The 24,512-nt window shown below is 52.9% G+C and overlaps 7 protein-coding genes across 7 annotated transcripts; 6 read left to right on the top strand and 1 right to left on the bottom strand.

The window, feature by feature from the left end:
* Positions 1-228: 228 nt before the first annotated feature.
* Z519_02696 (uncharacterized protein) lies at positions 229-4,030 on the bottom strand (the record flags this gene model as incomplete). Its single annotated transcript, XM_016760452.1, has 3 exons — positions 229-3,797; positions 3,847-3,967; positions 4,025-4,030. 3 exons carry the CDS (start codon positions 4,028-4,030, stop codon positions 229-231), a joined length of 3,696 nt encoding a protein of 1,231 aa, XP_016623973.1.
* Positions 4,031-4,405: 375 nt separating this feature from the next.
* On the top strand, positions 4,406-6,736 carry Z519_02695 (uncharacterized protein; the record flags this gene model as incomplete). The annotated part of the gene is made up of 1 exon (XM_016760451.1): positions 4,406-6,736. One exon carries the CDS (start codon positions 4,406-4,408, stop codon positions 6,734-6,736), a length of 2,331 nt encoding a protein of 776 aa, XP_016623972.1.
* A 461-nt stretch (positions 6,737-7,197) lies between these two features.
* Z519_02694 (uncharacterized protein) lies at positions 7,198-10,149 on the top strand (the record flags this gene model as incomplete). The annotated part of the gene is made up of 2 exons (XM_016760450.1): positions 7,198-8,407; positions 8,468-10,149. The coding sequence occupies 2 exons, from the start codon at positions 7,198-7,200 to the stop codon at positions 10,147-10,149; spliced, it is 2,892 nt and encodes a 963-aa protein (XP_016623971.1).
* A 1,525-nt stretch (positions 10,150-11,674) lies between these two features.
* Z519_02693 (uncharacterized protein) lies at positions 11,675-14,348 on the top strand (the record flags this gene model as incomplete). Its single annotated transcript, XM_016760449.1, has 5 exons — positions 11,675-11,696; positions 11,752-11,858; positions 11,908-12,489; positions 12,542-13,059; positions 13,106-14,348. The coding sequence occupies 5 exons, from the start codon at positions 11,675-11,677 to the stop codon at positions 14,346-14,348; spliced, it is 2,472 nt and encodes an 823-aa protein (XP_016623970.1).
* An 823-nt stretch (positions 14,349-15,171) lies between these two features.
* Z519_02692 (uncharacterized protein) lies at positions 15,172-16,938 on the top strand (the record flags this gene model as incomplete). The annotated part of the gene is made up of 1 exon (XM_016760448.1): positions 15,172-16,938. One exon carries the CDS (start codon positions 15,172-15,174, stop codon positions 16,936-16,938), a length of 1,767 nt encoding a protein of 588 aa, XP_016623969.1.
* A 715-nt stretch (positions 16,939-17,653) lies between these two features.
* Z519_02691 (uncharacterized protein) lies at positions 17,654-18,583 on the top strand (the record flags this gene model as incomplete). The annotated part of the gene is made up of 1 exon (XM_016760447.1): positions 17,654-18,583. The coding sequence occupies one exon, from the start codon at positions 17,654-17,656 to the stop codon at positions 18,581-18,583; it is 930 nt and encodes a 309-aa protein (XP_016623968.1).
* Positions 18,584-22,368: 3,785 nt separating this feature from the next.
* Z519_02690 (uncharacterized protein) lies at positions 22,369-23,970 on the top strand (the record flags this gene model as incomplete). Its single annotated transcript, XM_016760446.1, has 3 exons — positions 22,369-22,519; positions 22,578-23,035; positions 23,089-23,970. 3 exons carry the CDS (start codon positions 22,369-22,371, stop codon positions 23,968-23,970), a joined length of 1,491 nt encoding a protein of 496 aa, XP_016623967.1.
* Positions 23,971-24,512: the final 542 nt, after the last annotated feature.

Raw genomic sequence — 24,512 nt, 5'->3', positions numbered from 1 at the left:
GAACCTCCCTCGCTCCGTCGTGTCTGCTCCAACAACGATAATCATACCCTACAGTTTACAGACCGCGAGTCCACAGGTCACGGGGCGCGGGTTCACGGCCACGGCTCTCCCAAACTCTGGCGACTATCGGAATTATATCTTCCGTATTAAACAAAGATGGTGGTGGTAAAAGGCGCACTCCCGCCCCGGATACATACTCATACTTGTAGAGAACGGACAGCGCCGCGCTCAGAGAACGTACCCTCCACACCCAACGTTCCTCCAGTGTCGAATGGGCCGCGTATCTTCCAGTTCGACGCACCACCACAGGATCTCTTTCGCTCGGTCTACCTCGCCACCCAGTTCATGAGCTCTCGCCAGCGCCAACCACGCTTCCGAATTGTCCCAACCTGACCCCAATTTGGTCAGTGTCGATAGCAACCCGTATGCCCTGTCGCGAGCTGCCAGTCTGTTGAGGTTCTCGGGCGTCTTCTTAAGATCCTCTTCTCTCACCGACGAAGTGCTGGACGCGCCCAGAGGTGTGGCTGCGTTCGCGGCGGGACCGTCCAGCTCAAACCAACCGCTGGTAGTGGCGCCTGTCGAGATTCGGCTCCATTCTCGCTTGTGCTTCGGCCGACTGGTTTCGTCCTGCTGTTGGAACTGCTGTGATTCTTCCGTTCTTGGTTTGCCGTTGTCAATCCGCCGTGCTAGCTCCACCTTGCGTTCGTAGTAGTCCAAGAGCACATTACTCAAGCCCACGATCCCTCCGGCGTGGTCGGCAAAGTACATCAGGCACTGCTCATAGTTGTCCACCGCCTCCCGTATTCCTTCAGAGGACACAGCGCCTTCTTTTTCCTCGCGAGCTCGGGCAATCGCCATTAGCAACTCAGCTCGCTCACAGTACACGTCAGCCCAAAGCTCGTCCGAGCTTTTCCCGCCGCCGCCCCATCCACCGTCACTGAATGCCCGTGCTGAACTTTCCACGCTGGCAACCATGCCCTCAATCTTCAAGGCCACTTTAGCCGCCTCGTCGCATGCTTCCCGTGAGTCGTCAAACATGTTGCCTCTTCGGTATAGCGTCGCAATAATCAGCCAGATTTTGACCAGTATACTCAGGGCGTGCCTCTGAGACGCCGCTCGGGTGAACCGCGGTATGGGGTCCGTCCGCAGTGTCCCCGTTCCCACGGTGGGCAATCGGACGTCTTGCTCAGGAGGTTGATCTTGGTGTTGCGCCGGCGGTGGCACCTTCTCGTGCGCGGCGAGGTTGTGCGGGATGTCCTTGAGGGGCTGTTTTCCTCCTTCACTCGCATCAAGATTTGAAGACACGGGCGCCTCTGGAACATCGGCCGAATGAATGATTTCCAACTGGGGCCTCAATTCGGGTTGAGCAGTTTCCGCCGTAGCCTCTGAGCTGAGAACTGTCTCCTGCGTCGTCTCAAATGACTGTCTCGTGCTCGATGCATGACTCGGCTCTTTCCTTCCTCGGCTCAGTGATCTCGAGGTCCTTGGCCTCGCACCTTTCGTGGGCAGCGGAGCTGAAGAATGACGCTTCCCTTCTTTGCTATGGTCGTGGAGATGGAATATTTTGTGCTTGTGCGGCGATGGCTTCCCGTCTTCATTGGTGACCTGGATCGTTGGTGCTTGGGTTGTTTGGGTCGCTTGGGTCGCCTGGGTGCTGGGCCGTATTTCTTCCGCTATTGAAGGAGCGATATTGATTGGCACTCCTTTAGACGACTCGCTCGATCTCCCCATCCTTTTTCGGTGGAAGAGCTTGCCGGGAAGACTCCGTACTGTGCCACCCGAACTTTTGGGAGGTTGGATCGATCTTTTTCTGGAGGTTTCTTCGCTGATGGCGATCACCCCGTGCCGTCCAAACAGCCGGGAGTATAATGCAAGCAAGTCGTTGCTGTTGTTGACGGCATGCTCTGGGCCTTCCATAAGCTCCGTCAATGCAAGTTCTGTGATGCGAATCTCGATGATTTTTTGCAATTCGTCACATTCCATGTCGTCAACCAGCCCGACTTTCCGATAACCACTGACCAATCTTCCACCGACCACCGAACCGTTCGGGAAATCGCCAAAGATTATTTCTGGAGGAGAGAATTGCTCGAAGGCCGCCACACAGCTCTGGCTTGCCGTCCCAAAGTTCTGCCGTGAGGTGAGAAGAAGAGATAGCAGATGCCAAAATGGCAGTAACTGCCGCTGCACGCTGTAATTGCTGTCTTCCTCAAGTTTCTCCACTTCCCAAGAGAGGGCTCTCTTCACAATCGCAATCGCTTTGTCAATGTCCCGTGTCTGCGCGAGCAGTTGGCTTAACGCATACAGGGTACGCAGTTGCTTTTCGGGCGGGAGATCTTGTGCTGCCGCTTTCTGCAGACATTCAATCGCAGCAGTTTGCAAGCTCGTCCTATCCTCGTTGAAAGGCGTCCATCGAGCCCACTGGGCTTTTCCTATGCCAATGGCTCGGTAGACGGCCTCTAGCAATTCGGCAGAGAGACGGGGAGGAATTGGCTTTTCTCCGTTGACTTCTCCGTTCGTTCCCGCTGCAAAGCCATTGGGGACAGAGTTCGTAGGCGGCAGTTCATGCTCCTCCAAGAGATCTTGGAGCTTGTCGCACAGCTCATACGCCTTTTCCGCCTCAACATGACGTCCAAAAGAGCACAGGCCCTCAATTCCTTCTGCGATAGTTTTCATAAAAACTTCATCGCTGTCTCTGCTTGTCGTCGGAATTTCAGATTTAGCAGCTCCCGCCCGCGCCCGATCCATTAACTCGATGTAGGTGTCCAGAGCCTTGTAAGCCAGGTCGAAGTCTGTCAAGGCTTTGTGTACTTGAAATAAACGGCGCAGGATTAGAGTAGAGTGAAATGATTTTGTGGCAGCTCGATAAAGCATGTCGAGCACGTTTCTACCCCATGAATTGCGACCGCCTTCGCCCAGGTCCGGCTCCGACCACTGAGGACCGCAAAGGATTTGCCAGTTGCAAATGAATTCTTCCACCCACGTTTCTATGACCGTATTAGATTCGGTGGCTTTGGGAAATTGAACGTTTCGTAAGAGTTCGTTCTCGTAAGACGTTTCCACACGCCGTAACTCAACTGCCAAGTCAGAACGTTCGATAGAGACATGGTGAGCCATTCCCTGTCTGTTTTGCAGAACGCCGGACAGGAATCTGTAATAAGCTCTCCATATCTCAAGCTTCGTTAGATGTCCTGGACCGTTGCCGTAAGTTGAGGCCGATACCTCATGGTCCTTACCCGCAAGTACGGCCCAATGCCGGAATGCTTGGAGCCTGAAGGAGGCCGACTCGTGATCACTGACAGTGGCAGCGTCCGCAACTGACAATCTCTGGCCCAGCGCAACCTGGGCAAGTAACTGTTGTGCCCAGTAGAGGAGTTGAGGGGTGGAAACGACGAGGCTCCTATTAGCATCTAGCCAAGGGAGCAGAGAGTCGTGGATTTCTTTTGCCTCCTTGTGTTCCCCAGCTTGTACGAAGAGCATTCCTCTGATGTAAACCGCTTTGACCACGCAGATCTTCGTCCATGTCGAAACGGCGTCCGCCGCGGTTCGCACTGGTTCGAAGGTAACAGCGGGGACTTGACGGTCTGTTTTGTGTGCTCCCACCCAACGCGCCCAAAGCAAGCATGTCTGGCCTTGTACCACCTCTTCAAATGGATGCCCTGTTGCACGGAGTTCCTCTTCGAGGGAAGTAGCTTGGAAATCTGGGACAGGCTGGTTCGTATGGGCAGTGCCGGGTCTTCGAGTTGGCGCGGAAGCGTAGTTGGCGACGTCGTGTTCGAGCCTTGCAACTCGTATCAAGCCTGTCTTAAGGGTCAAGACTGGATCCGAGTACTAGTTTGGGAGGCGTACATTTTCGATCAGGGGCATGTTTGGTAACTTTTCTTATGAGCTCTGGAAATTCTTTCCACTGACCGGCCACGCGCGCCGCCTCCAAAAGGCCGATATAGCGCTGGGCTTTTTCATGATACGTCTGGAACTACGTTAGCCAGGCATCCACAAAGGTACCAGGAACGCTGGGACAGTGTACACTCATTCTGGGAGACGCGGAGAAAGGCTTGTGACTGTCAGTGTCCTATACTCGAGTCATGATTGCAAACATGTTGTGGCAGGTCCATCAGACGTGTCTCTGCTGGTGGCATCCCCGCGCGAGGTTTACACAGCGAAATGCCAGGTTAAACATGTATCATGGGGGAGAAGTGGAAGTGAGGTGTTGTGCACGGTGCTGTAGCCGCCAATGCGCGATGTGGTCATTGGGGGCCGCAGGCACCGCAGTCACCGCAGACCGCTCGGTGCCACTGACCTCGTTAAGGAAAAAAAAAATTATTCCCCGTTCTTCGTACTCGGTACAGGTATGTCCGTCCCGTCTTTTCATACACCAAAACGTTTTCTACACCTTTCAGCAACAGCAATGCAATATGATGGCGCTCTACGGGCCATCGCCACTCGTCTGAGTCTGACTCCAGTTGATGACCTTCCTCGAATATCCAGCTTCCTCGCGACTACGTTGGCTCAATGTCCGGTCGAACTGCTCTCCTCCGACAGCAAAGGCAACAGCTCTTCTGTAACTGCGCACAAACTCAAGACTCGAATTAGCTCCTTGTTGCAAGACAAATCTGCTGCTGGCCGACTTACCGCTGCCGTACTCATCAAGGCCATCGTTGACAATGGCGGCTTGAAGGTGCTCACTAACTGGGAAGGTTGGACAAGAGGCTTGCTCAGCTGTTTGGGGAAACCCGAACCGTTTGAAGTGAAAAGGGTCTATTTGGCTACTGTCACTCGGATTTTTGTCCTCTCTCAGGATCATCCGGTGTTGTTGCGGGAGGTGACAACACCGCTCCTCCCGGCTTTCATAACAACTTGTCTTGGCCTCCTCAAGCCCGTTAAACCTCTTGTTGCTGAAAGCAGACCCACGGATGTCGTTAATCCCCTACTCAAGTCGGTGCTACAATGCTGGATCCTGTTGTTGCCCCAGCACGCGACGGTCTTTCGTCCCTTCCTCACCCGTATCAAGTTGATTTGTCTGAGTCTCCTTGAAGACTGCCGGGGTTCGACGACTACTACAGAGTTTGCCATCCGGCTTCTATGCCTGTTATTGTCCTGCGCACCCAAGAACACAGCGGCTCAGGAATGGGCTCAGACAATTTCCGACCTCATCGGCAGCGCTCATCAGACTGCTGACAGATTATTCAGAGCAGTCCTCGAAGAATATGAATCCAATGACATAACCCGTCAGAGGACAGTCGGAAAGCATGATTTCTCCAAGGAACCGAAGACCTCAAGCACCGACCAGGCAGGACTGGGCCCATGGATTGGCATGCACGACGGCAGCACAAGGCTTGCAATGTTGATGGACTGGTTGACATCTTTAGTCTCAACAGCGACGTCTCAAGCCGTCACGGTCCCTTTAGGATCTATCGTTGACTTGACTGCGCGTATACTGGCGATGACCGTACCTGGAAGCAGGTCAAGTGCACCTGATACTGTAAAGTATAACAAAGAAGCGAGCCGAGAAGAGAAGGACAATCTTTGGATTAACTTGCCTCGTCTCCATGTGTCCAGTCTTCGTCTGCTCCAGAAAATGTGCGAAACATATGGACAGTCCTTTCTCCCAGCAAATGGAGCAATGGTCAACCACATTTTGGAATCATTTGTTGCCATGTCAGCTGATGAGAGGGTCCGGCGAGACGTCTACGCGATTTTCAGCTGTCTTCTGAGCTGCATGAACACCGCCAATCTTGTATTGCGCGAGACCACCTTCTCAACTTTGCTTGAACACTGTTGCAATGACCTGCAAAGAGGCATTCCGGACTTGCATGAGCGAAGAAAAACGAATCCTTCAAAAGATGGGTTCTCGAGTGCCAAGTCGACTTTGTCAGTTGGTGGAGGTCCGCCGATTCCGGAGAGACAGTCTGAGGTATTCCAAGCGGCTTGGAGGTTGTTGCCAGAAATCGTTCTCCATTGTCCGACATCCATGATATCCCGTCAGGCAAGGATAGAAGCGGATAGACTGTCTGTGTTGCTTGATCATCATGATGCCATGCTTGCAAGCGTCATGCGCCCTATGCTGTCCAAGGATGGGAAGATAAGGACTTCCAGTCTGCTTCCATTTCTCGCGAGATCTGCGGCAGATACTCTCGCCGTCGAGGCTCTATTAAGGCCTCGAATGCCCGTTACGCAAGTCACTGATATTTCCACACAAGCATCTCGTGATGGCCAAGCCCATATTGATGATCTGAAGGAGGTCGATATGTCTGATGAGGATGGTGACATCTTGTCCACCCCTCAAGGCCCTGCCGAAGCTGTTGAGCCCAGCTCCGAACGACGGATAACCGATATCGTCGGGCAACAAGACGGAGGCGAGGCGATGCAGGCTATGACGGCGAGGAAGCGAAAACTTGAGGGTGTCCAAGACCGTGATTTTCAATTGCAAGCATCCATATCTGAAGATTCCGAAGTGCCGAGTTCGAGACTGTCTAAGGCGCCACGGCTCGAGGATGACGCCGTAGAAGCGTCGGTATTGGAGGCGGATCGTATGATTGACACATCTATGGCAAAACCTGTGGCTACCACAACATCTGGACTAGAAGAACTTTCCTCCGGCACGGGAGATGCGTCTACTGGAATAGTGACCAAGATGGTTTCCCCTGGAGCCATTGGAAACAGGGACAGTGATAGCAGCGACTTTGAGATCCCGGAAATTGACCCTGGGTTGGACACAGACGAAGAGGATCTTGAGTAAGACGCTGTTGAGGCATCTGGCAGACCCTACTATTTAGTCTTTCATTCTTGTAAACCCGAAATAGTTGTGTTCAAGCTGTGAACAACAAGGATAATCCAATATCTCGTCGTCCACGCACTTTGTCATCTCGGATCTGCGCCGCTGGAAGGATTTTGGGCTAGCGTGTCCTGCGTGTCACAGTCAGGGGCGGCGTCTGCTTGCGTCATTTGATAAACAATGTTTTGGAAGCTCACTTCAGCTTCAATGCCACAGAAACGCGCCTCTCGCGCCACACGCAAAGGACCAATCTGTTTGCTTGCTTGCTTGCTTAAGCGTGCCTTTCTCTTGGGGATCGTTGGAAGCGCGTTGAAAAGTAGCTCTTCCACTTTTATCGGCACTCCATCGGTACTAGCTTCAGTGCAACATCCTCGTCAGATCCACATCCCCAGAAGCTTCTCCCTGACCATCTACCATCAGCCTTCATGACCAAAAGAAAATTACCGTCGTCGGCACCGGAGGTAGTTGATCTGACCGGAGATGATGACTTCCCTGGCCGTTCAGGATCCAAGGTTCCCAAGAAGACCTCGTCTTCCTGCCCCTCTCAGGACCGTGCGCCCCTTCCAACGCCGCCATCGTCTAGCCAGCCTGGATATTCCTCATACCGCCTGACCCAGCCCTACAAAGACTACACACCGAGTCTCAGCCAACAATCCCGCGGCAACGGCGCCCCCGATTGCTGGTCGGCCTCTACTCAGGACCAGGAAGCAGATATTGCCAGGGAAATTGATCTCACCGAAGACTTCGACGACGACGTCTACGAGAATTACCAGCTCTACGGTATCCTCAACACCAAAATTGTGGGCTGTCGATTCTATGACGGCCAAGCTACCGTGGGGGAGTATGTCAGGGTTAGACGTGAACCTAGTAATCAGTACGACAGCAATGCAATTCGAATCGACAATGTCCTCCGTGATCAGATTGGCCATATCGGGAGGAATGTTGCTGCAAAACTGGCAGCCTTGATGGATTCTGGCTCGCTCCTTGTGGAAGGCGCCTTGACAGGGCCAAAGACCTACTACGACTGTCCAATCGGCCTCAAGCTATTCGGCACAAACGATCCCGTTGCAGGTGCAGCTCTTGCCCGTCAAATGCAAGATCTGCATCTGCCTATTACAGAGTACAGTCGTTCGGAAAGAGAACGCAAGAAGCGCCTGGAAGAATTTGAGAAACAGCGGAAAGCAAGAGAAAAAGCCGCCGCCGCAATGCGGAAGCAAGGTACGACGGTCTTTGACAATGAAGGACCAAACAGATATAGCAATTTGAGCGCGCCAGTGGGCATGGGAAGTCAGATGGACCTAAACATGGATCAACTCCTCAGTGGGACTGCTATGTTCAATCCTCGCGATGTGCAGGACGTGGTCAACAAGCTTGCAGGAGGAGAAGAGGTGCTTGCAAACATGTCGATGGCAGACCAGCCTCGCGAGCTTGTTACGGTCCTCTTGCCCTACCAGAGGCAAGGCCTTAAATGGATGCTCGACCACGAATCTCCTGCGTTGCCCAAGAACGTGAATGATGTGGTTCAGATGTGGAAGAAGACCGGCAAGTACTACACCAATATTGCAACCAACTTCTCCTTGAGCGAAGCCCCAGATTTGGCGAGTGGAGGGCTCCTCGCAGATGATATGGGCTTGGGTAAGTCGTTTGCCCTCGACCACGGTTACTAAAAGTCTAATTGGCTAACTCCCTTCTTAGGGAAAACTATCCAGATTATTTCGCTCATTATGGCCGATCCTCACAAGAATGAGGATCCCACTCTTATCGTTGCGCCGCTTTCGGTGATGAGCAACTGGAGCACGCAGGCCGCCGTGCACGTCAAGAACAAATATGCACCACGAATCTTGACCTACCACGGCGCAGGAAACAAGGAATTGTCGCCAGGACAATTGAAAGAGTACGACATTGTCATCACAACCTATCAAACCATGACCCAAGAGCTCTTCCCATACGGAAAGACCGCAGCTCTGCCAACGCCGGCATCGAAGGGCCTATTCTCGGTGACTTGGAGGCGTATCATCCTGGATGAAGGCCACCAGATTCGCAATCCCAAGTCCAAAATGTCACAAGCGGCATGTACCCTTCAGGCGAAGTCTCGCTGGATTCTCACCGGGACGCCTATCGTCAACAGCCTGAAAGACTTGTACTCCCATGTCAAGTTCCTTCGTTTGTCCGGTGGGCTGACGGAATTTGAGGTCTTCAATTCGACCCTGATTCGGCCTCTGAAGCATGGCGACAACGGAGCACGCCTGCTTCTTCAGGCCCTAATGTCGACCATATGTTTGCGACGCATGAAGGACATGAAGTTCATTGACCTCAAGCTTCCCAATATTACATTCCATAAATATCCTGTGAGATTTTTGCCACATGAGAAGGAACGTTACGACGCCTTCAAGCAGGAGGCGAAAGGTCTGGTCGAGGCTGCAAAGGCCAAAAAAGGAGATTATTCCATGACGCACTTGCTCGAAGTTCTCCTGAGGCTGCGCCAGACTTGCAATCACTGGAAGATGTGCGGAGACGAAAGAGTGAGGAAATTGCTGGAGTTGGTCGAGTCGAACGAGGTAGTCGACGTGACCAATTCGGCGAACCGCAAAACGCTTCAGGACATGTTGCAGGTGCAGATTGACTCACAGGAAGACTGCTGCGTCTGCCTGGATTCATTGAACAATCCTGTCATCACAGCTTGCGCTCACACGTTTTGTCGGGGATGCATTGAGAGAGTGATTGAAACTCAGCACAAATGCCCCATGTGTCGTGCAGCTCTCCAGAATAGAGAGCAACTGGTTGAACCGGCAGCGGGGATTGGCGAAAGTGACGAGGTAGATCTCGACATCGATCCCGAGATCACCAGCACCAAGATCGAGGCTCTGGTCAAGATTCTCAAGGCATCTGAAGCTGATTCAAACGTCAAGACCGTGGTGTTCTCGCAATGGACGTCATTCCTCGATCTCGTCCAGACCCAACTCCTCCTCCATGGACTGCAATTTACGCGTCTCGACGGGAAAATGAACTCGACAAAACGTGACGCGGCCATCGATTCGCTCAACAGCGACCCATCTTGCAGAATTATGTTGGCGTCTCTCTCCGTCTGCTCTGTCGGCTTGAACCTCGTGGCCGCCAATCAGGTCATTTTGGCAGACTCGTGGTGGGCGCCGGCGATTGAAGACCAAGCAGTTGACCGAGTCCACCGCCTGGGTCAGACTCGAGATTGTAAAGTGGTGCGCTTGGTGGTGGAGGGTACGATCGAAGACGAAGTGCTTGAGATTCAGGCGAGGAAGCGGAAGTTGGCCAGCGAAGCGTTTGGGGAGAAGGATGGGGGCAGAAAGAGGGAGGAGAGAAGGGCAGGGACGTTGAGGGACATCGAGAGATTGTTGGCTTAAACTGGGGTAGAGGGGATTGGGATGGCGTTATGCAGGAGATGTTGTGGGAAGCACTACACTGTGTAAGGAAGATACTCTGTTCAAATACCCATGGAGAGAGCTGATTAGAGCTGATTTAGTCAGGTGGGAAGGAAGAAGGGCAACAGTGAGTGACCTTCGACTATCTAAGATCGTTGTATTCGGAGTGTTTAGGACGTTTGTAGAAGTCGGTATGCTCTAGCGGTGCTGAGTTAACCATATCTCGTGGGACGCGTCCATCTGCGCTGTTTCTTTTCTCCTCCGAAGGACCCAGATTTATGCAGAAGAAGCGATGCAGTCGCGGCGACTATTGCCTTTGATCAAGCCACCAACGCGTCGGTCCGATGTCAGGAAAATAACACGATAAGGAAAAAGAGAGAAAAATGGTGTGATGGAACGAAAAAACAGAGTTGTGGGCACCATGGCAACCGGAGGATATGCCTGCAAAGTGGGCACCTGTCAAGCCACAAGCCACAACGGACCAGGAACCCCAGCCTCGGGCACCCTTGGACATCCATTGGGGGGTCATTTAGGCTGTCCGGACGTTGCCCAACCTCACTTGACCCCCACTGAGCCTCGCCTAGGAGGCCCAGCTAGCCTAAACAAGCCCGCCACTTGGCCCTTTTGGAGGAAATTGCGCCGTACGGTGCCTCTCGCTAATAGCCCACGGCTTTGCAACGTGCTCGAGCACATGCTTTGTCCCTCTCTGCTGTCTCAAACTCCCCTCAGTTGAGATTCGCAAACACCCCTACGACGAGGACCAGCGACCACATGGAGCTCAGGGACCGATAATACCTTGGAGAATGAATTGCAACCGAGGTTGATCTTGCATTGTTTCTGGGGGGACCATCTGACCTTCTGATCACGGACCGGCAACAACAGTTGCATCACTCGGCAGCAGCCCAAGACGTCACCCCAGACTGTTTGGCCTCTCAGTAGCACCGGTGGCACCGGTGGGTCAGGCAGAGAGCTTGAAGGGGGGAAGCCACCCAGCCAAGCTCGTGGGAGCTCCCACCAATTATTCCAGCTGGCCAGCCCTAGGTGGCTCCCGGTGGCCACTGGGGTCCCTGGTGTCCTGCCTGTATCCGGTGCGGGGGACCCAAACACCACCTTCTCGCGCTGCACCCGTCGCGCAGCCACTCACAACTTTGCAGGCTCTGCACGTCGCAGCTTTCCCTCTTTGCCGTCTGCATCTCGAAAAAAGTGGTTGATCCATCGTCACTCGGTCACCACCCTCCGGCTCTGTGGTCACCCAAAGCCTGCCAGTGCAAGCTACATGTTTTTGCGAATTCCTCTACTTCTCTGAACCCTCTCCCCATTCTCGTCCATCGGCCGGTGGCAGTCTCTCCTTCACGTTCTCCTCTCCCTCGCCATCATGGCACCCATCCGTGCGGCTGTCTTTGCGACGGTGAGAGCTCCCTCGCTCCATAGCTAACCTCGCTGTTTCCCCGCATAGCTGTTTTTTTGTTTTGGCCTCCCTCACTGACGCAAATGTAATTAGCTGCTCATGAATGATGCCTACCTACCAGGTAAGTTGGGATGCATTTCTGTCCAAGATATGTGTCAAACTGATTACCTCTGTAGGGGCTATGGTCCTGGGCCATTCCTTGAAGGATAAAGGTGCAAAAGCTCCCTTGGTGGCTTTTGTGCTAGTCGACAGACTATCCTCCGATACTATCACAGAGCTTCGAGTCCGTTTCCCTACTACCCTCTTTCCAGCACAGGCACTAATGGCCCCAGACCGTCTACGATGAGATTGCACCAATCCAGGAGATCAGAAACCAGAATCCTGCCAACCTCTATCTCATGAATCGAGCCGACTTAGTATCCTCCTTCACAAAGATCGAGTTGTGGCGGCAGACGCAGTACAAGAGAATAGTGTACTTGGATGCAGATATGGTCGCTCTCAGAGCTCCCAATGAGCTCCTTACTCTCGACACAAAGTTCGCCGCAGTCCCAGATATCGGCTGGCCCGATTGTTTCAACAGTGGTATGATGGTGCTAAATCCCAACATGGCCGATTATTATTCTCTGTATGCTTTGGCCCAAAGGGGCATCAGCTTTGATGGAGCCGACCAAGGTCTCTTCAATATGCACTTTCGCGAGTGGGACAGATTGAGTTTTGTTTTCAACTGTACACCAAGCGGCCATTATCAGTATGTCCCCGCCTATCGACACTTCTCCAGCAACATTGCAGTGGTGCACTTCATTGGCAAAGACAAACCATGGACGTTGGGTAGAGACAACAAGCTTAATACAGGTGTCTACGGTGAATTGCTGGGGATGTGGTGGTCTGTATATGACAGACATTATCGACCCAAGGTATGCTGAATTGCGAAGGAAGGCAGCTTGTGGCCAGAGCTGATTTCTGCAGACCGTCACTTACTATGATGCTCAAACATTTGATTCCACCAAAAAGGTTCAAGACTACGTTCGTGGGGAGGAACCATTGTATGTGGTGGGCTATTCAAGCCAGCACCCAGCAGCCGGCCCAGCTCCACAACCCCAGCATGAATACCACTATCCTCCAGAGCAACATTACCACCAGGAGCATCGTCCTCATGACGACGGCCACCAGCATTGGCTACAGCCCCAACACGAACACCAGCATACGCACCAACAGTATCAAGACCAAAAACAACCATACCATGGCCACCACCAGCAGGAACAGCATCACCACCGAGAGGGGCACCAGTATCCGCCGTCCGAGCACACTGGGCAAATCCCTCAGCCTCCAGAGATCCAAGTTCATTCTCAGTCGGGTCAAACAACCTCTACAGAATTGCCATTGGGCGACGCACCCACTCCGAAGGCCACATCGGACTTTCGTCCTGTTCCTACAGTCGAGCAGAGGCGATTCTCTGCACCCCATGTCGAATGGGATCCCGCACGGTAGGTCATTCCCTGTGACATGTTGATGAGTACTCATCTTGAACAGAGCGCCTCCACCCGCCCACTCGAAACCAGAAGCCGCCAATTTCCCAACCACGATCTATGACATGTCGAGCGAGACGACGCTTTTTCAACCGCCTGCTCAATACCCAGAAGCGCCAAAGGACATGTGGTATCAGGTCCCTGAAAAGGTTCCCGAACCTGCGAAACCGAAGCCGATCTTCCCTTGGGAAACTAGAGCTCCCAAACCGACCCGAGTATTTCCCCAACCGAGACAACCTAGCCCACAACCTCCCCCTCCGTCGGAACCGGCACCCGAAGGCCCCGGAGAATTGTCAACTCCCTCAGCAACGACCGACGTCACCGGATTGACCGAAGAAAGCGTACCTACGCCACCTCCCCCGGCACCAATTGATCTTTGGGCAGCCTTTCAGCAAAGGACCAATGCATGGGACGAAATGCCTGAAATTGAGCGCTACGTGCAGTCGATCAGTCAACCTCGAAAGGGCAAGATACAAGTCCTGTATAACACCCTCGGACAACGCTCCCCTCGCAATGTCAGCGGCACCACCACTCCAACAGAGAGAGACAGACGACGCCCGAGCATCAGACTAACAGACTTTCCCACCAAGGACGAGCGCCCTAGCTTACCTGTGACTCCCGCGCCAATACGGCGACCGACGTTCTGGGGAGAGGAAAAGGACGAAGAAGGGACCTTACCGACCGCGGAAGGAGTACCAAAGCAAGAAGACTGGGTGCGTCGATTCTCCCACTACCCTCAACCCGAGTTTCCTGCTTCACATCCCCCATCGCATGAAGTGCATCGTGTTTTGTATTGGAGATGCCAATATTGTGGGAAACAGAACCCGATTACAAAGTTGGAACAACTGCAGTTGATGCAAAGTGAGGCGTTATTGTCGCCCACAGGGCCTCGGGAATTGGCGGATGTGGCAGAGCTCCCTACAAGAAAGATGCCGGAGAGCTCGACCAGAGAAGAAATGGAGAAGGCGGTAATCTCGCATATTTCACCTACAAAAGTGCCAAAGGCGCCCAAACCCATCTTGAAGCCCCCTCACTTTGAATTGGGACAGGAAGTGGTAGGGTCAGCGGAAGATTCTACAAGGGATGTTCACCAAGACAAAGATTCGTTTGAACCCTCATCTGAGATTGTGCAATCAGTCCAAGAGAAAGAGACTTCGATTGATCCATTGTCGAGGCCGGCTGCTGATGAGGAGGAGGTTACCCCCGAGCCGGAACCAAGAGCCGTTGTGGTTCCTACGACAGCATGAAGATGGAATAAAATGGAATGGGATGAGTGATGAGGAGGTTCCATTAAAAAGGTGGGGATTTTTCTGATAGTTGCTTTGCAGCATGCTTGTTGTCGAGGTTGAAAAGGCATTTCTGCTTATTTCTGATGGATTTTGGCGTTTTCGATTTGTGCACGCAAATGGAGCATCTTTGGACGTCTAGTGTGAGGCCGATGAGCCATTGCCATGGGCTTATGAGTTCTTGTTTAACGTGTATCATTATGTTCAACAGCATTGCATTGCATGGCAAGCGCATCGATTCAGTTGCTGCATTTGCAGGCCTGTTGGGCTGTGGTCGTTGTCACTGGCACATACATGTACTCTAATTGGTCGCTTGAAAGACCTAATAGAAGTCCAAGACGTGGTAGTTTTGGATGTCATATTAATGCTTACAATAGAATAGGGGCTTCTCCCAATGTTCAGCCTCGGCTTGGCGCACGGATTCAGCCTTGTTTCCTTTGTGTGCGAGGCGGATTCAGGCAACCTCCTGAGTTGCCGATGATCTGTCCGCAACCGCGCCAGTCTCCTAACTATATTGACCGAGGATCAGAGAGGACTTCCCCGGACAGTCCATCTCAGTATGTCGATCATTGCTTAGCCTTGTTACAAGCTCTCTTCTGTACCAGGTATTCCTGCTTGATATCTTCCTGGTGGCGTTGAAGGCGTGGTCGCTGGAATCGGTCTTATTCGCACCGCGCCTATCGAGCATAAGTTACGTACACAATAGCAACCACGCGACGAAGGGACAGAGGTGGTGCACTCAGCATTCTAAGAAACCAGCAGGCGGACCATCATTAACGTCGAAATGGCCTACTCAATGACCCTCAAACTCACCGCCTCCCAGCTTGAAGAGCGCCGCCATCAGCTGGACCGTGCGGGTTTTCATGCCTGGCTCTCTTCCATCATCCTCTTGGTGGTCGTCTATCTGTACCGACGCCTCTTCCATTCTCTGCTCTTGTCATCGAAATCGCCGTTGTCGCCGTCTGGCTCCCAACAAGTATCGCAACTCCAGCTGTTCCTCAGACGAGCGGCATGGGTCTTACGGGTGACATATATACCCGAATTCGGGCCCCTGTCTGTCCAGCTTGTCGCCTTGGTATACACAGGGTGGCTGCTTTCCCTCACATTGCGCCACACGGGAGATGATTACATGCACCTTACCAAGGCATTCGGGCACGTGGCCATTTCTCAGCTTCCCATGCATTACCTCCTCTCCCTCAAACACACCACTTACTCGCCTCTCGAGTGGGCTACGGGTCTGACGCACGAACGCCTCAACTCGGTCCATCGTATCTTTGGTCGCTTGGTGCATGCTTTTCTGGCCGCTCATGCCATACTGTACCTCCGATTCTTTGTCAAAATGGGTCTTCTGCCGAAACGGATCAAGGATCTTGATGTCCGGCTCGGGATCCTGGCGTTTTGGATGTTCAATTTCTTGGGGTTGCTGAGTCTGCCTATGGTAAGGCGGAAAATGTACCATGTCATATTCTACAGGGGTCATGTCCTGTTGAGCGCCCTTGTCATTCCGGTTCTGTGGGCACATGTGCCGTATACGCGGTTCTATGTGGCGCAAGTTGCCGCGATTTGGATTCTCGGAGGTTTGTTGAGGAGGAGTGGGCTAACGAACGTGGAAGACATACAATGCGAGAATTTACCCGGCACGCAGCTTGTGAGAGTGAGGCTCCTTGTGGACAAGAAGAGTTCATTGGCGAGTGCTGCGCCGGGACAACACGTCTATATTCGCCGTCGCAAGGGCGGCGTAATGACGGGTCCGAAGACGCCGTTTTCAATTGCAAACGTACAGCCCTCTGCAGGCCAGGATGGGAAGGCGGAGACGGTGGAAGTGATGTTGGTGCTCCGGAACATGGGCGGCCCGGGAACTTCGTTTCTGGTTGCCGCTGCGGCTTCTAAGAAGCCCAGGCTCAAGGACGCAGCAAGGGATGAGATCCAGATTGAGGGGCCGTATGGCGAAGCCAGCGTCTATATGCCTTCGATCCTCGGCTCGGATGCCACCAATCCTGTCCTTCTTGTCGCCGGCGGGATTGGAGCGACGTATGTCTTGCCCATATATTTGGCACTACTGGCCTCACGGCGCCGACGCCGACGAGGAGGAAGGCAGCTCATCAAGATGGTGTGGCTGGTCAAGACCCTCGCCGATGCGCAGTGGGGCCTTGAGTTCCTCGCGAGCCGTAGTCGAGAAGGGCTCGAGCTGGATGTCGACATATACATCACTCTCTCCTCGTCCACAGACGGACCTGATATCCCGACAACCTCCTCCTCTCTGCCATCGCTCTTGAAGAACAAAGGCCTCAACATCCACCAGCTCGGCCACCGTCCCAATCTGGCCCCTATCATCGACGAGGTCTTCCTCGCCTCTTCCTCTTCCTCTTCTTCGTCTTCTTCTCCCGGCTCGCTAGCGCTGCCCGATCCAGATCCCGAAGAAGTTACTGTCTTTGTGTGCGGGCCGCGCGGCCTCTCCAGCGCTGTACGGGGGATTGTTGGACGCCGGGTCATCAGCGAGGGCAGGAGGGTGAGCTGGTTCGAGGAGGTGTTCGGGTTTGGTGGGAGGTGAGTTCACTTCGGTTCTTGTGAGGGGGTAATATTCCGTATAGGTTTGATATATACATATTGCATGTACGAGTATACGTGTGTGGGTGTGGGTTATGATATTCTCTGCTATGGAATTGATAGACCAGTTTAGTGCTATAGTATTAGATGAGATAATATACTATGGCATGGTTACCGGGTAGGTTACACTGTGATATTGTTAGTATTGCTACGCCGTAGCATTCTCAACGCCCGAGACTAATACACCTTAATATGATATAAACTATACACATCCAATACTATGCCATGCCATGTCTTGCCACACCATGCTATATGTTCTTCGCCAGCCCGTGCTGTCGTCGTGTACGTGCTGGACCGTATCGTCCCTTACACAATCTCTGTCTCTCTCGCCATCTCACCCGTCACCCTTCCGAAGTGACGAAGACGGCAGACCCCGTAGAGTACGATCATGGGACGCGGGGACAGAGCTCACCTCCCTCGACTTGGCTCGTATCACTGGGCACGACGACAAACAGGGCTCACTCACTCACTGGGCATGGAACCAAACAGAGCTCACCCACCAGGCATGAAACCCAAACAGACCTCAGTCACTTCAACGGCAAAGAAACAAACGGAGTGTATAAATACCCCATGTGCCTGTCTTTTCCCTCCCTTTGGTTTCGCTTCTTTTTGTATACCTCGAGGTCCTCGCCGCAGGACATCATCACTTCTCTTTCGTCATGCTTGGCTTCGTCGTTGGAAAGCGTCCATCGTGGAAGCGAAACCTTTTGCAAGCGCAGACGAGATCTGTGATAGCGCCAGAGACACATCCATCCACACCTACACTCACACCCACAACCATACCCACACACATATCCATAGCACGGCTCAACCACCCTCGACCTATGCGGGGAGGAGAGAGATACCGTACCTGGCCCCTCGGTATATATTTCACCGTGGCTCCCATCCAAGCTCGCAGCCAAGCAGGACTCCTCGTCGTCAGTCTCGGTCTCTGTCTGTTGTCGATCTCAAGACCAGTCTCAGGCGCCCCGATCGTCCATAGGCACCGGCATCTCCATCGAAATGCAGCAGCCCCTGACGACGAACTCTACTCTGTAGGGACACCGAGTGCGGTCGTCACGGAATCAGTGACGAGCGTCCCCCGAGCCGTGCCCGACGACGGTCCCCCGATCGTGGGGACGTCGATGAGACTGTTCTCCTATCCCGTCGAGACGTCGTATATCTCCAATCCTCTTCGCGAAGAAGAGGAGCAGGAGAAGGCACCCACAGCGGTCTTTGACAAGATCGCCGACAGGACCCGTCCGCTCGTTCGCAGCTCTGGTGCCGGCGGTGGCATTCCTCCGCAACCGTACCCGCCGAACAAGTCGATCGCCTACCATTATTCCGGGGTCTCTGACTCGGTTGTTGTCTTCTTTCTCGCCGCCGTCGGCTTCTTCTTTATCTCTCTGATCTGGAATCTGTACGTCCGGTACGGCTGGGCGCGGGACAAGGCCATGGACACGGACTTGGATGCTGTGGGAGCCATGCGGTTGAGATCCCTGTTTGGAGAGAGTACACCCAAGGCCAAGGGTAGAGGGAACGCTGGCCGCTGCCCGGGGGGCTGGTTGCGCGCAGCTAATGAGGCGCCCATATCTGATTCTGCCGTCTGAGCAGTCTTTTGACCAGTTCGACGTGGGACAGTCGGGAACATCTTGTCAGAGCGGTCGGTCATCTACACAATCCAATGTAAAACCATTTGACTGGACAGAAGCTGTAGACAAAAGACGCCAGGAATGGAGGCTCTCCTATGACAGTATTGAGCTAATCATAGGACAAATATCAGCTTCTTCGAGCGATGAGACCGTGCCATTCTCTTGTGATTGAGCAGTTGGCAGAGCCCGCAGGACGGCCACAGCTTGCGCTGGAGGAAATAGTGACCTCTTAGCTTTTTAGTAATTGTTCAGCTGACCGTAATGGAATGATTGTGCCGGTGAAAGGTATCCATGAGAGCCGTCACCCTTTCATAACGTCTTCGACATCAGAGTGAGATATACCGAGGAGTATCATTCCCGGATCCGTCATTCTCGAGGTATTCAAACCAAATAGTTCCCAAAAACTGGTTAATCGTCTCAGCCAGGTATTCACCAGCATTGTGATGTATATCCCTTGATGGCTGTCATGACATTGTGTTCCGGCATAACAATGTGGCTCGAAGACGATAGCGAGTCTCATCACCAGCGAAGTCAAGCAGATTCTGTCGCCCGCGACTCACTACCCTGAAGATCTTCTTGAACGGATCGATTTGCTTGGTGACTGGCCATCTTCGAAGGCGAAAACACAAGGCCCAACGACTCAACTTTGACAGAGCGAAAATGCAAACGCGAGGGTGAATCGCGAACAAATATAGCCGTGGCTTGACTCATTTGCAAGTACAAGTAGCTCTATGACGTCGAAGTCGTTCTCTTCTCAGAGTTGTGACAAAGGGCATACTCTTGTCAGATTGATTGCACTGGCCGATAGTCCTGCAGGTGATGTATGAATGGTGATGGCTTGGGGCTCATATAAATGTCTCCCATAGCGAGGCCCACTCTTTCCCATCATATTCTACCTACCGTCAACCTCCGACCAGAAATATATTTGAGCACGCGCCTCTCAACACTTGCAACGATCTGCCATTCGTCTGACACCGCTAAGGATAGCCCGAATCGGTCAGGCACACGCGAAATCTCAGAGTTCGGAATTGCGACAATGAATGGATGGATGATTTTCTTTATCGTCTTTGTGGTCATCTGGGCGATTGCCCTGTCTGCAGTTTTATGGAGGAAGAGGCAAAAAGCCATAGCCAGGAGACAGGAGCAGGAGAGACAAGACCAGATATTCACGCATCAGTAAGACTGCAGTAGCAGTCTGCCCTCGAGCCCTGACGTGCTTGATGTGCTTTAGGAGCTTCCCTACGGTGATGAGAGAAAATACTGGCCGCAATCGTGTCAACTGAGGAATCACTGGGAGAGGGTATCCAACAGGGCTCAGGAGTGAAGTGCTGTTGTGGATGGGACGTTTGCTGGCCCAGTGACGTAGCCAGATCTCGGAGGCGATGCATATCTGCTTTGGTATGTCAGCTGTGCTTGTGTCCACCGCTATCCCTTGCAGGAGACATCAACAGACATCATCAGGACTATCCACCCGACACACCCACCTCTGTAGGAAAGCAACACAGGCTCCCGTATTAACAACATCGTCCACATACAGAGACTGGGAAGAAGGATCAACATGGTCTCAGGCCTCACTTGGGGACTGCTGTTGGTGATCGTCGGCCTTGTCTTCGAGCCATAACCCTTGGTATACATGTACAAACTCCATCCGCACAATCCTTTAGCCAGAGGACTCCAGCGAAGGAGGGCCGACGCGGGCGTGTCGAATCCATAATGGACAGACCGTTGCTCTGCTATGGACGACCACAAGGTCGTGACGATGAACATATGGAATCTCCGAACAAATTGCCGCTCGGCACGAGGAAGTCGGTCAAATTGCTGGGCTTGGAGAAAGGCTGTCACTGATAGAAGGGAATTCCTAAGACTCGACCTTGAGCAAGGTTTCTCAAGGACGCTTATCCTCGGGATTCATTTGTGACCTCGATGGTCTTCTGCTGTATGTTAGCTGCCCATGCAATTGAGCACCACACAAAATTAGAGGCAATTGATAGCCAAATGTCTTGGGCAAACAAAACACCGTGCAAAAAAGGGAAAATCAACGTGGACGCTTAGAATGATCATGCTTTGCATTGGGAACTCCACATTGGCCCAGCTCAGCAATGATCTGCTGTCGTCTTTCACAGATGGGCTGGGAATGTGGTGGAATTTCGTAGACAATCGTGTCTCCAACTATTGCATGGTCCGTGGAGTGAGAACGGCAACGTAAAAAGCAGGCTGTCATCAAGGGTATTTCATGGTTGCAAATGATCCTGCTCTTTGGTCAACTCGCCGTGACGGTTAGCAATCACGAGATCAACATATCCACTGGGCGGTACGATGACAGTGCAAATCGGAGATCCTTGGAGAAAGTGAAAGCTGATGGTGACGGCTTGGGGAGGAGGGCCAGGGCAAGCCTACAACATGTCTTGACCGTTGACAGCCGTGGGAAAGTCCTTTGAGTGGTCTCATTCTTATCCTCCTGGCTGTGTGGTGTCCATCCAGGAGGTGTGCAGAATCAGGCCATGAACTTCCCAGGGTCGAGTAATGGAGCCGGTTTAGCTTTGGATGATTGCTCACACTCCAACCCTCGCGCACCTTCAAAGGAGATTTTGTGGTGTAAAGTGAAGATCTTCCAGGTAACAGGCTCAATGTCAGCCTCCAGTAGCCCCCCAGCTCGAATCCTCGGTCCAGAACACTGCCTCAGTCTGACGCTGGCGACCATGCAGGTGCGACAACATCCTTGTCTCGACCGGCTTCGCGTTGGCCCAACCCAATGGCGACAACTCCTCTAAGATCTTCCTGGGGATCTCTGTTGATTTGGACGAGGACGGTAACCAGAGAGCTGCTCCAACGAAGCCTACATGGGGCCCATGGATGATTAGAGGGCCAGGAGGGCCCAGAACCCGGAGAGCTAGGGCATGACCATGAAGATCTTGAGGTGATGTGTTGAACTTTGTCTTCTTCCGACGTTGATCCGCGAGTTTGCGATCGATCGTTGGGCAGACGTCTTGTCTGGGTTGGCAGGGATGATGGAAAGGCTAAAGAGGAAGCAGAGAAGCTCGCCCAAAGTACGGAGGCACCAGTGGTAACGGGGAGAGGTAAAGCGCAGTCTGGCTCAACACTGTGGCAGTGAACAGCGGCATTCCAGCCTAGTGCCAGGTGAGCCTAAAATCTACCACCACCAGACAGCCCCCCCCCAACGCCTCACTAGCACCCCTCTCCCCCCCCTTCACCAGCCTGGCCAGTGCTGTAAGCTGCCCTTCTGCGTGTCTCCCTTGTCCATCGTTTGCTCCATAGAGTCGACCATCGTGATGTCCTTCCACCCCTGCGCTGCCACGCGACTTGCCTGCAGCCATTGGAGTCTACCTTGTGTTCCCCTGGATGATTTGTGCGCAGACTGCAGCTGGCTTGGACAATCCAGTCATCCTGGAGAGAATAATGGGCTGATGATGCTCGTGTTCCCGAAGATGGGAAGGATCTCACCTCGGCATCCTTCGTTGCTAGTGAGGCAGGCGCCATACTGAATGTGAATTCATGTGCATGAATGAAATCCAATGTTTGCTCCTGGCCTCTGGTTCTGACGCCTTCCTTGACAGTCACGACTTACTCGTCTTGTCTTTGTTTGCCTCAGAAAGGTCGCTCTCATCAGAAACCAACCTGACCTCTCGTCTCAAATTCCACGCATCGTTGAAGACTCTCCGGAGGGAGTTTGACCAGTCTCAGCTCCTCATGAACCTGCGTTCCTCAACGGAGCACCCCTCACCATGGCTTCAACCTTCTTAGGCCGGCTCTTTGGCCAGGTCTCCTTCTACTCGTTCGGCTTCTTCAACTGGTGCCTGTTCCTGGGCCTGTTTGTAAAAAATGGAACATTCTTCAGGAAGGATAGTGAGCAAGAGAAGCTACAATATGCAATTGGTCAGTGAACCGTTCAATGGCTCCTGGAAGGAACATGTTTGACACGTTCGTTTCACAGAAAGAGATCGCTTTTGGAACCTGACCAAGTCACCTCTCCCTGGCTTCAAGCACTTCTTCTACACCCTCCGCAACGACCTCAGACTCCACTATATCAGCAACCGAGATGGAGCGTCACAGGGCAACTTGGTGATATTCTTTCATGGATTTCCTGACAGTTCGATGATGTGGAGACATCTGATGCAAGAGCCGGCCATGCCAATACGTGATGCTACCCTCGTCTGCGTCGATTTACCTGGCTACGGGGGGAGCGACAGTTTCAAGAGATACGACACAGAAGTTCTGGAGGCTCTCACGGAATTTGTTGTTGCCATGAGGGACAGGTACATCCCGACGGAGGACTCGGACGAGACTAGCACATTCATCGTGGGCCATGACTGGGGCTGTGTTCTAGGATTCCGTCTTGCTGCAGAAGCTGCTTCTCTTGCCGATCGCTTCATTCTGACCAACGCGCCGCACGTAAGTTATGACTCTCAATTGCTGTCTGACGAGACAACCTGACCTGCACCTAGGTTCAACTTGCCTTTGCCAATAAGGATCGCATCCTGAACTCCGCTTCGAAAATCTTCAAACAGTTCAAGCACTCTCCAAAACAGAATTTCGGGTGTTTGTCCAAGGCCCTGCACACGTTGAAGCCATTGATGGTGCAAACAATGTTAATGGGCTACATTTTCGCATTCCACCTACCATCGATCTTTGTCAGGTACCTCGGCGTTGCTGGGAACTATTCATTTATCCGAGGTGCAAACTGGTCTTCGTATGGAAGAGGCTCAAAGGAATACCATGCCCCAGAATGCATGGCCTCTTCTTTCGGCCCCGGTCCAGAGGAGTGCAAGACATCGATTCCGGCCGTCAACGGCAGTACAAATACCACCAATGGAGAAACCCAGACAAACAGCTATGGCGCCAGTGTGCTGCAACGAGCTCGATCTCCTCAAGAGGCTTTCTGGAATATGACCGGCTATTATCGAGATGGGGTGGGTTGGCGTCCATGGACCAAGTCGCTGGAAACAATCACCGACCTCTACGCTCTGGAGACCTCGGCATCGGAATCCAGTTCGCCCGGCCGACGTCGGTCTTCAGTCTCGCAGTCTTTATTTGTCGACCAGTACAAGGGAAGTCTCAAAGCGCCTACGTATGTCCTCTGGGGAGAGAAAGATCAGGCTTGTTCCAAACCGATCTGTCTGGACGGAATTGGAGACTATCTGGCCAGAGACAGTGAAGTGACGCTCCTCCCGCGAAGCGGTCATTGGACTCCAATCCAGAAAGAAGCTCGGCCTGCCCTGGCCACCGTGATTGGGTTATTTGCTGGAAGAGGCGCAATGCCTGTGGCAAAAATGACCACCGAGGTGCAGAAAGTGTATGAAGGGGCGGTTTTGATGGTGAAAAAATGAAGCTTAAGTCAAATGAATCGATGATATTATGTGCTCTTGTATTCAGATGCGGGACCCGGGAGGGGGTTTTTTTCTGTATGATACCAGTTATCAGCGGCGTGTCCATGAGTTGCTCATGAACCCAGGCGAAAGAGAGCTCATATGCGAGATGAAACGAGTATTATTGAACCCACCTGATCTCACACTGTCCCACTGTCCCCATACTCACATTCAAGAGCTAGTTAGCGCCCTCGTCTCCTGGCCAAGATCCAGAACGACCAAAGTGTGAGCTGCAACCCGAGAACCATGAGTATCACCCCCATGACCGTCAAAGGTAGGTCGTGTTTGCTGTAGCAGGATTGGTTTGGTGTTGTGGTTCCTGATGATGAGGGGTCTGCGCGCGGCTCAAGGTACAGCGGTGTGTGTGTCTCGGCCATCGGATGCGCTTGACTTGGGCTTATGAAAGAGATACAAATTGTAGCCGAAGCGAGGAATACGCCCGCAAGAAACATGGCGAGGAAGGCTATATGGGAGTGCAGGGTCATTGTTCTGGTACAGCCTCG

The sequence above is a fragment of the Cladophialophora bantiana genome (assembly GCF_000835475.1).
Source record: "Cladophialophora bantiana CBS 173.52 unplaced genomic scaffold supercont1.3, whole genome shotgun sequence".
Taxonomy (NCBI): Eukaryota; Fungi; Ascomycota; class Eurotiomycetes; order Chaetothyriales; family Herpotrichiellaceae; genus Cladophialophora; species Cladophialophora bantiana.
Note: the sequence above shows the minus strand (reverse complement) of the source record. Positions and strands in the feature narration are given on the sequence as shown.